General features: G+C 44.9%; 1 protein-coding gene across 1 annotated transcript; it reads right to left on the bottom strand.

The window, feature by feature from the left end:
- Positions 1-311: 311 nt before the first annotated feature.
- On the bottom strand, positions 312-5,754 carry NKX3-1 (NK3 homeobox 1). Its single transcript, XM_043927681.1, has 2 exons — positions 5,374-5,754; positions 312-3,085 (listed from the first exon to the last, which is right to left on the bottom strand). Exons 1-2 carry the CDS (start codon positions 5,681-5,683, stop codon positions 2,679-2,681), a joined length of 717 nt encoding a protein of 238 aa, XP_043783616.1. The 5' UTR covers positions 5,684-5,754; the 3' UTR covers positions 312-2,678.
- Between the last annotated feature and the right edge of the window lie 4,674 nt (positions 5,755-10,428).

Here is a 10,428-nt window from a genome sequence, read left to right as displayed (position 1 = left end):
TTATAAAAGAATGACCATCCTCTGCTATTCACTAAACTACTAATTTCCATTATTTATTCTCCATAGATTAGTCAGGCAGGTGGAGGGTGGGAGAACACGGTAATGAGAAAGACAAAAACTCAGTAGCATGCAGTCTTTAGGAAGCAGAAAATCACACGGAAATATGTCTAAAAACGGCACAGTACTTTATTTTAAAAACACTCAGGTGTTACAAAAAAATACATAGAAAAATAAAGTTTGATTGGGGTATTTGGCTAAACTTTGACTCACAGATTTGTGTATTAACAGACTGGAGCAGAGTTCGTTATACACATGGAGAACATAAACTCTTTTATTAAATAGGATAGACACAGGTCTGGGTCCGGGGCACACCCTCCAGTGTACCCATCAGGAACAGATCTATTAGCTCTTCAAATGTTGTTCTACCAGTTTGGCTATGGCTGAGTGACTATGGGGGAAAAACAAGATGGATTCACCAAACCAAATCATTCTAAACAAAGACTTTTTTTTTCCCCTTTTTGCAACACAGTGTACATCACAGTACAATGTTTAACACTTGCAGGTTTGGGGGCTGAAAGAATTCAATGCAGAGGGAGGCAGAGAAAGGGTTCTGACCAGAGAGCGAGCACTGAATGCTTATCTTAGGACATGTAAGCAGGAGAAAGCCCGGCCTCTGGGCTTCCATTTCTGTGCAGGCAACACGTGGCATTGGACAGTATTTCAGTGTGGAGCTCCAACGATATAAAATGGGGTGAAATGACCCAACCTTCTATCAACTTTGGCAGTTTTGCCACAAACAGTAAATTGGACCTTTTTAATAGGAGGAAATTGAAAGGTTTCTCACTGAACAGAATTAAGTAGCAGGATCAAGAGATTTCCAGGGCCTGGGGTACCTCATTAGGAACTGGCTTTTTTTTTTTTCACGCTGATGTTGCCCCTCTCCCAGGTCACCTGAGATAACAGAATAAAAAGAGAAGCATGGCCAGAGTTTTCCTGTGCCCTCTTATTCTCTCTGAGGTCACCAGGTAACTCACTTGGGGGGAACCTCCACTTTTTTGATAAGCATTAAACACAGTTCCTGAAACATCTGGACAGTTTCATTGCTTGGTGATGAAAGCTACTATAATGTGTTCTGAAAACGGTTTCCTTTTTTTCTTAGCCTCTTCCAGCAAAGTGCCATCAGGCCTGGCAGCTTGCTCATGGGCGGGGCTTCCTAAGGCCGACGCCCCCTTCCTCCACATCCCGCCCCTCAGCCCTGGATTCCCACCAGACAGCTCCATGGCACCTGACCCTTCACTCTGCGGTGTTCTTCCTTACGTGTGAAAGCTCACTACCTTTTACCTCCTCTGCCTGCAGGGATCCCAGAGGGTTTTGGCTTTGAATTGTAACAGCAGAGCCACCAGAAAGTCCTATAAAAGCAGCAGTGACCTTCTGCAGCTGTCATGTCTTTAAATAGATTTGGGATTTAATGCTGTATATTTTTAAAGAAAAGACATAAGAATTGTTAGGGTTTTTTTTAAAAAATGCATGTCTTTCAGCCAATTCAGAATCTGCTCCGCCACTACTTTTTTTTTTTAAAACCCAGGAAGAGATAAAGCTTTGGTGGGGGGTGGGGGTGCGGGTGGGGGAGACCAGATCTCGGAGGCTAAATAAGGAAGGTGTATGTTAGGTGCAGTCATAAAAAGTCTGGGCTGAAAAAAAGTGCTTCAGTGGGTGACTGCCATGGAAAAGGAACAAAAAATAAAACCAGGAGGGAAGGAAGGAACTTAAAGAATTATGTGATCTGTCCCACTGTAGTATAAATTATAGCCCCCAAACTCCAGGAACCTTCTTATTCTGAATTCTCAAGCCCAGAGCAAAAGGTCCAGATGAAGATTTTTTTTTTTTTTTTTTTACCTTTTGCTAAGGACTCCTCCTTAGACCACTGTCTTGGATATGCGGAGATTCTCCTGGCCTGGGCTCACCTCCTACAATAGAGTTTCGTTTTTACAGCTTGCCTTAAGGCCACAGTGAGTGTGTCTTGTTCTGCACGGGCCACTCTGTAAATACTTAAGTTGGCATATTATTTTAAAAGGAATAATCAGAAGCTTCTATTTTCATCTCCTCCTTCCCATCTCCATATCCTGTGCCAACTTGTGCTGGGCACGAAAGGTTTCTCTGTGAGGTCCTCTGTTTCTGTCTGTTCCAGAGACAAAGAGAAACCTTGGCTGTGGTCCAAGGCCAGTGAGAGGCTCTTGACCTTCAGTTTATTTCAGTAGGTGACATCCTGAGCCATCCACCCCCTCCCCTTGTGTAACTGAGTGGATGCTCAGTTACACAAGAGGATGGAGTTGGAGGAACAGAATCCTCAGAAGTGATGTGGACAGATCCTGAAAAGTCACCCCAAGTGCTAAAAAGAACACTTGGCTCTATCCCTCCCCACTTCAAGCAGGGGTCTAAAAGCAAAAACGATTCCCCCTTCTATGTTGGGGGAACAATTTGGATATGAAATCATTCCCTGTCCCAGATCTTTCATTGGCCCCCAGTGAAGAATCTGGGATTTCCACACAAACCTCCACGTGTTCTAGTCTGTCTGTCTCTCACTGCCCAGTCCTTCCTGACCCTGGGGCCCTTCCGCCTTCCAGAGGGGCCACCTAGAGAAGACAGTTCTTGATCTAGCATGGATGTCAGAGCCGGTGTTACCAGAAAGCTGGGCTCCAGCCACCCAGGCAGTAAACATAGGGGTAGTAAGGGTAGGTATTGTGCAGGGAGATGAGGGAGCCCTGTGGGAAGCCCTCCTCTTTAAGAGCTGGCAAGGAAGGGTGCTTCTCCAGGTTGCCCAGGTCTGAGGTGAGCTGCTTCCGCTTGGTCTTATAGCGTCTGTTCTGGAACCATATTTTCACTTGGGTCTCCGTGAGCTTGAGGTTCTTGGCCAGGTGAGCCCTTTCAGGGGCCGACAGGTACTTCTGATGGCTGAACTTCCTTTCCAACTCAATGACCTGAGTGTGAGAGAAGGCAGCCCGGGAGCGCTTCTGAGGCTGCTTGGTGGCTGGGGGTAGGCTGGGAGGGTTTTCACAGTCCAGCAGATAAGTCTCTAAGTGCCCATCTGGAAAGGAGAGGGGAGAAGCCGGGAGTGGAAGGAAAACGTTACATGGTAGCAGCAAAGAGAACAGAATTCTATTTACCCTCATCTCTTCTGAGTGAACAAACAGCCCAGTCAGTTTGGATACATTGCACTAAAGAACTCCTTAGTTCTTATGACCAACCTAGACAGCATATTAAAAAGCAGAGACATTACTTTGTCAACAAAGGTCTCTCTAGTCAAGGCTACGGTTTTTCCCGTAGTCATGTATGGATGTGAGAGTTGGACTACAAAGAAAGCTGAGTGCAGAAGAATTGATGCTCTTGAACTGTGGTGTTGGAGAAGACTCTTGAGAGTCCCTTGGACTGCAAGGAGATCCAACCAGTCCATCCTAAAGGAGATCAGTCCTGGGTGTTCACTGGAAGGACTGATGTTGAAGCTGAAACTCCAGTATTTTGGCCATCTCGTGTGAAGAGCTGACTCATTTGAAAAGAGCCTGATGCTGGGAAAGATTGCGGGCAGGAGGAGAAGGGGATGACAGAGGATGAGATGGTTAAATGGCATCACCGACTCAATGGAGATGAGTTTGGGTAAACTCTGGGAGTTGGTGGTGGACAGGTAGGCCTGGCGTGCTGCGGTTCATGGAGTCACAAAGAGTCAGGATATGACTGAGCGACTGAACTGAACTGAAGAGTTCTAACTCCTAAGAACTCCTTAGGAGTAAGGAACTCCCTGAGTGGGGCTGCTGGCCAGTCATGTAGATTACGTGTTAGTTTTTTAGTAGTCATCAAGTCTCCAAAGTAAGAGAGGCTAGTGCTAGAACTTCCTGCCCTACTGCCCTGTAGAATTAAATAGGGGTTCTGTATCTGTCTGGAGGAATGGGAGACGGGAGGCAAGAAAGACTGAGAAATAAGATACCAGTAAAGTAGGGCCCCCAAGGCATCCAGAGGGGCATCCAGAGTTAACATTTGGGTGACATGAGAGGGCTAGTGTGGTAGGAGAGTTCATTTTCTGGCTTTAATCCCCTTTTGCTTCCCTTGTGGCTCAGCTGGTAAAGAATCCACCTGCAATGTGGAAGACCTGGGTTCAATCCCTGGGTTGGGAAGATCCCCTGGAGAAGGGAAAGGCTATCCACTCCAGTATTCTGGCCTGGAGAATTCCATGGACTGTATAGTCCATGGGGTCACAAAGAGTTGGACACGACTGATTGACTTTCCCTTCACTTTCCCTCAATGAACCGTTTCTCTCTCTCTCTCTCTCTGCAGTCATGTCCAGACTCTTTGCAACCCCATAGACTGTAGTCAGGCTCCTCTGTCCAGTGGGATTTGCAGTGAGCCAAGGCCTTACCTCATAGGAAGGGTGCCTATTGTATGGTTATGGATACCTAGACTTATTGTGGTGATTACCTTGTAGTGTATACAAAGATCAAATTATTATGTTGTACATCTGAAACTAATAACATATTATGTACCAATTTTACCTCAATTAAAAATAACTGATGGGAAAAAAAAATAAGTCTACTCTAAATGTTTCCATGAGCTTATATAGCTCCTGGAGACCAGAGGGGCTCCTTGACTTACTAGTTTGCTTTATTTTTGGCGGGGGGGGGGGGGGGGGGGCTTATGCGGACCATTTTTGAAGTCTTCATTGGAATTGTTACAATATTGTTTCTGTTTTATGTTTTGGTTTTTTGACTGTGATCTTAGCCCCTCTACCAGGGATGGAACCTGTACCCGCTGCGTTGGAAGATGAAGTCTTAACTGGACCCCCAGGGAAGTCTCCAAGACTTATTATGTGTTATTGCCCGTGGGACTGGGAAGCAAAGGGCATCTTTGCTGATCAAACCCTGACTTATTAATATATTATTTATCAATAACTCGTTATATGTTAGTTATTGTAATCGCCAAGAGATAACTGGGGCTGGCGAGGATCAAGGGTCGAGAGGTGGCTGGGATTGGTGTCGGGGTTTCCATCTGGGACTGGAGCGCGGTGGGCGCTGTGTGCGTGCTCATCTTTTAGCCCTGGGCACCAATAACCCGCTGCGCGGGGCACCCTGCGGGGCGAATCAAGTTCATGTCTAAATCCTGCGCAGCCCCGATGCCGGGGCTCAGGGTTAAGCTCCGAGGCTCGCCCGTGGCAGAGGCCGTGAAGTCCCTTCGCCTGTCGCCGCGGGGCCCCGCAACCCTGCCGCCGGAGCTCCGGGAGGTTCGCCTAGCACCCGCCCTCACGCGGTTGCAGCCCGTGGGCCTGCCCATTTTTCCTGGGGGGACCCAACCCGGCCCAGCCCGGCCTCTCCAGCCTCGCCTGCTTACCTGGTTCGGTCTCCACCGGCTTCTCGGCCTCCTCGCTCCCGGCGCGGGGCTGGTCGCTCTGCTGGTCCTCCTGCGCCCTGCCGCCTCTTCCTCCCTCGGACTCCGGCTTCGGGTCTCGCCTCGGGTACTGCTGACGCGAAGGCTGCGGCTGTGGGCTGCCCGCGTGACCTCCGCGCCGGTCAGCGCCGTCCCGAAGGATGTCCTGGATGAGGAAGGAGGTGAGTGGCTTGGTCTGGGTGGGCGGCACAGCCGGGGGGCTCCAGCCCGCGGCCCCCACGTTCCCCGGCCATGGCTCTGGAGTCCGGAGCATCCCAGCGTCTTGGCGCCGGCGCCCGCCCTCAGGCCCCAGATGCAGCGCCGAAGCTGCGCCCGCCGCTCCCGCACCACTTTCACTTTCCGCGGCCCCGCGCACTTATAGCCCTTGGGGCGCGCCGCGCCGCCTTCCCATTGGCCGCGCGCCCGAACCGCGCAGCTGATTGGCCGCCCGGCGCTCCAGGTGAACGAAAAGGGAAGTCCCTCGCACAGTCTCGGTCCAGTCTTTACCATAAAGGATTTCTTTCACAAGTTCCTTCTTTTTCAGGATCCCGGCTCGTTTTACCAGGCTGGGAGAGAAAACCAAAGCGGATCTCCTTTGCTCCAACCCACAATATGTTCAGCTGCTTCTGGGTAATCATGATGCAGAAGAGAAATACTCTATTTAGCTCTTAGAGATTGTTAAAGTGCCTTTGCGTGCGTGCAGAGTCGTGCAGTCGTGTCCGATTCTTCGTGATCTCATGGACTGCAGCCCGCCAGGCTCCTCTGTCCACGAGGATTCTCTAGGGAAGAATACTGGAGTGGGTTGCCATGTCTTCTTCCCAGGGAATCGTCTCAATTCAGGGATGCAGCCCAGGTCTCCAGCATCGCAGGTGGAATCTTTACCATCTGAGCCACTAGGGAAGCCCAAGAATACTGGAGTGGGTAGCCTATCCCTTCTCCAGGGAATCTTCCCCACCCAGGAATCGAACTGGAGTCTCCTGCATTGCAGGCGGATTCTTCACCAGCTGAGCTACCAGGGAAGTCCAGAGTGCCTTTACTCACAAAGAAGTAGATGGGGCAGTTTCCTTCATCCCACCTTACAGATGAGAATTCTGGGTGCCCATCAACAAGGAGACATCTACTAAATCTAAGGCTGTCAAAGAGACATGACAGCTAAGTGCAGGACCTGACCCCTGGCTGGATTCTCTCTTGCACTCTATTGGGACAGTCGATGAAAGTGGTAATAAGACCAATGGCTTAAAGTGCTGAATCAGTGTTACATTTACTGAAATTACTAACAGTACTGTGATTGTATCAAAGAATAGTTTTGGGAAATAATCACTAAAGTATGTAGGGGCAAAGACCCATAATGTATGTAACTTACCATCAATTGGTTCGGAACCAATGATACAGATAAATTCTATATGATAAAGTGAATGGTTTAAAAATATTAATTGGTAGATCCAGACAAAGGCTATATCGCTGTTCTTTTGAACTATTTTTATATAAGCAACTTTTTTGTGGGTCCTAGTCTAAGACACCTTTCATTCAACTGAAAACTTTTCAAGATCATATGTTGTGTGTCTGGGAAGGAGGGAAAGGAAGCAGGTTATCGTGGATAAAGCAACTGCTAAAGAGAACCACACTCTACAGTAGGAAGGTCTTTGGCAAAGATAGTTTTCTTCTCTCATTTTTTCATTTAAAAAACTGTTAACGTTTTCTTTTGAAATAGTTATAAATTCCCAGGAAGCTTCACAATTAGCACTCCTAACTTCCCCCAGTGGTAAAATATTATATAACTGTAGTATAATATTAAAAAACAGGAAATTGACACTGATACACACCATTAACTAGACTACAGACCTTATTTTATTTTCACCATTTAAAAAGCCTGCGTTCATGGGTGTGTGTGTTTGTGTCTGTGTGTGTGTAGCTCTATGCAATTTTATCACATGAATAGATTCTTGTAAAGCCAAAATCAAGATACAGATTGTATTTTTCCAAAAAACACCACCATACATGCACACAAAACCACTGAGATTTAGAAGTTTACCAACATTATTACTTATACATCCTCTTTTACATTAAATATTCATTTTGTCTTTTTCTGTCATACTCAAAGTTCTATTTTGACTTTATTATCTGCATATCTTTGTAAATGGTGCAACTTTGTAAATGGTGTTTGTCTTTAATTACATGATAAAAGTAAAAAAAAAAAAGATATAGAATTGTTCCATCACCACAAAAGTACTCCCTGTGCTATCTCTTTGCTTTTGTGAACCCAAACCCCTTCTCTCCATAAGGCACCTCTGGTAACACTAATCTATTCTGTATTATTTTACTACCAGGAGAATATTCTATAAGTGGAATCAAACGTCGTACAGCATGTGACCTTATGGAATTGGGAATTTTTTGCTGAGGATGATGCCTCTGAGGCCACTCAGACTCCTGCATATACTAATAGTCAATGCTTTTAAAAATTGCTGAATAGTATTCTATTCAGTATGGATCTGCCAGTTTGTTAATCATCCACTCACTGAAAGACAAATGATTTGTGTCCAGGGTATTTTTTGTTTTGTTTTGCTCTGTTTTGCTATTTTGAATGAAAGTGTTGTAGACAATCATGTGCAGATTTTTGTATAAACATGATTTTTCATTTCTCTCAGATAAATGTTCAGGAATGCAATTGCTGGGCCATATGGTAATTACATGTTTAGTTTCGTAAAAACTGCCAAACTATCTTTCAGAGTGGTTGTACCATTTTTTGATTTCCACCAGCAATGTATGAGTTCCACTTTCTCCACATCCTCATCAGCATTTAGTGTTATTGTTATTTCTTATTTTAGCCATTCTAATAAAAAAAAAAGCTGAGCACTGAAGAATTGATGCTTTTGATATGTGGTGTTGGAGAAGACTCTTGAGAGTCCCTTGGACTGCAAGGAAATCAAACCAGGACAATGCTAAAGGAAATCAGTACTGACTATTCATTGGAAGGACTGATACTGAAGCTGAAAGTCCAATACTTTAGCCACTTGATGCTAAGAACTAACTCATTAGAAAAGAATCTGATGCTGGGAAAGATTGAAGGCAGAAGGGGATGACAGAGGATAAGGTGGTTGGATGGCATCACTGACTCAATGGACATGAGTTTGAGTAATCTCTGGGGGTTGGTGATAGGGAGGCCTGGCGTGCTGCAGTCCATGGGGTTGCAGAGTTGGACATGACTGAGGGACTGAACTGAACTGAATAAGTATGTAGTAATAGCCCATTGGGATTTTAATTTTTAATTTGTATTTCCCAAATGGCTAGTGATGTTGAAAATCTTTTCATGTACTTTGCCTTACATATCTCCCCTTTGGTGAAATATCTGTTCAACTCTTTACACATGTTGTAATTAAATTTGGGGGGAGTTGTTGTTGACTTTTGATAGTTTTTTTTAAATGTATTCTATGTATGTCTTTGTTGAATATGTGATTACAATTATTTTCTCCTAGTCTGTAGCTTGTCTTTCCATCTTTTCAACAGGCTATTTCATAGAACAAAAGTTCTTTATTTTGGTGAATTTTTATTTTACAAATTTTGTTATTGTAAGTCTAAGAACAAAGCCTAAGAACTCTTTGCTTATTCCTAAGTCTAAAGATTCACTCCTGTGTTATTGTCTAGAAGTTTTAGATTTTACTTTTAAATTCATGATTCATTTGACTTATTTTTTGCATATGATATGATATTTAGGTTGAGAGGCCTCTTTTCACTTTTAAAATTTAGAGTGGGGTGGCATTTCAAATCAGTGTGGGGAAATGTAAATTATTTAATAACCAGTACTGCCACTTGGAAAAAATAAAGTTCTATTCTTATAACAAAATAAACCCTAGATGACTCAAAGATTTAAAACATAAACAGGTACAGGAAAAAAAAATAGTTTAACCACACTCATCATTTTGGATATGCAAATCAAAACCACATTTAGATAACTTCTTTCCACCTATCAGATCAATAGAGATTAGAAAGATGGATGATGTCTAGTGTTTGTGGGTGTATGAGGAAGAGTTGCTCCCATACTGTTGAAGAGTAAGTCAGTTTTGTATATTTGGATACCAGCTTGGCAGAATCTGTCAGAATTAAAACTGGGCGTATCCTGAGACACAGATATTCCATGCTTTGAGATTTACCCTGTGCTGTGCGGGGCTGGGCTTAGTCGCTCAGTCATGTCCAACTCTTTGCAACCCCACGGACTGTAGCCCGCCAGGCTCCTCTGGCCACAGGGATTCTCCAGGTGAGAATACTGGAGAAGGTTGCCATGCTCTCCTGCAGGGGATCTTCCCAACACAGAGATGGAACCCAGGTCTCCTGCACTGCAGGCAGATTCTTTACTATCTGAGCCACCAGGAAAGCCCAAGATTTACCCTAAAAATATACAAATACACAACATACTGACTTGGGAATGTGTCCTTAATTTGGTCGGTGTGAGATTCAACTCGAAAAAAAGTTATAAACTGAACTCATTGTGTAAAAAAACAAGTAGTCACCAGTTATCCATAGAATATTTTACATTTGAGCATTTTAACATTCAGAAAATTCTGCAAGAGTATAAATATCTCAATAAAGCAGTTTCAGTTTCCTCTGATCAGTGAGATGGAGATAGCAGATTGGGAGAAGAGGAGTAGAACAGAGTGCATTTCCTTGTACTGATTATAATTTTTAAAATTAAAAACTGAGAGCCAGAACTGAGCTTGGGCTCCTTTCTTCCATCACCTCTTCCTCAGATATCAGGTGTCCCTTCAGGATGGGGACACAGCCCCAGCACTTTCTTTTACATCGCTTCACATGTGCTCCTTTGGTGCTTAGTATTTCAGATGTTTTCCTTGTTTGTATAGTGATGAGTATCCCTGCCTGTCCCCCAGGAGACTGAGGTTCGATTCCCCAACAAGGAGGCGGGAACTTCCCTGGTGGTGCAGTGGTAAAGAATCTGCCTGCCAATGCAGGAGACGTGAGTTCAGTCCCTGGGGCAGGAAGATCCCCTGGAGAAGGAAACGGCTGCCC

Source organism: Cervus elaphus, chromosome 16 (assembly GCF_910594005.1).
Source record: "Cervus elaphus chromosome 16, mCerEla1.1, whole genome shotgun sequence".
NCBI lineage: Eukaryota > Metazoa > Chordata > Mammalia > Artiodactyla > Cervidae > Cervus > Cervus elaphus.
Note: the sequence above shows the minus strand (reverse complement) of the source record. Positions and strands in the feature narration are given on the sequence as shown.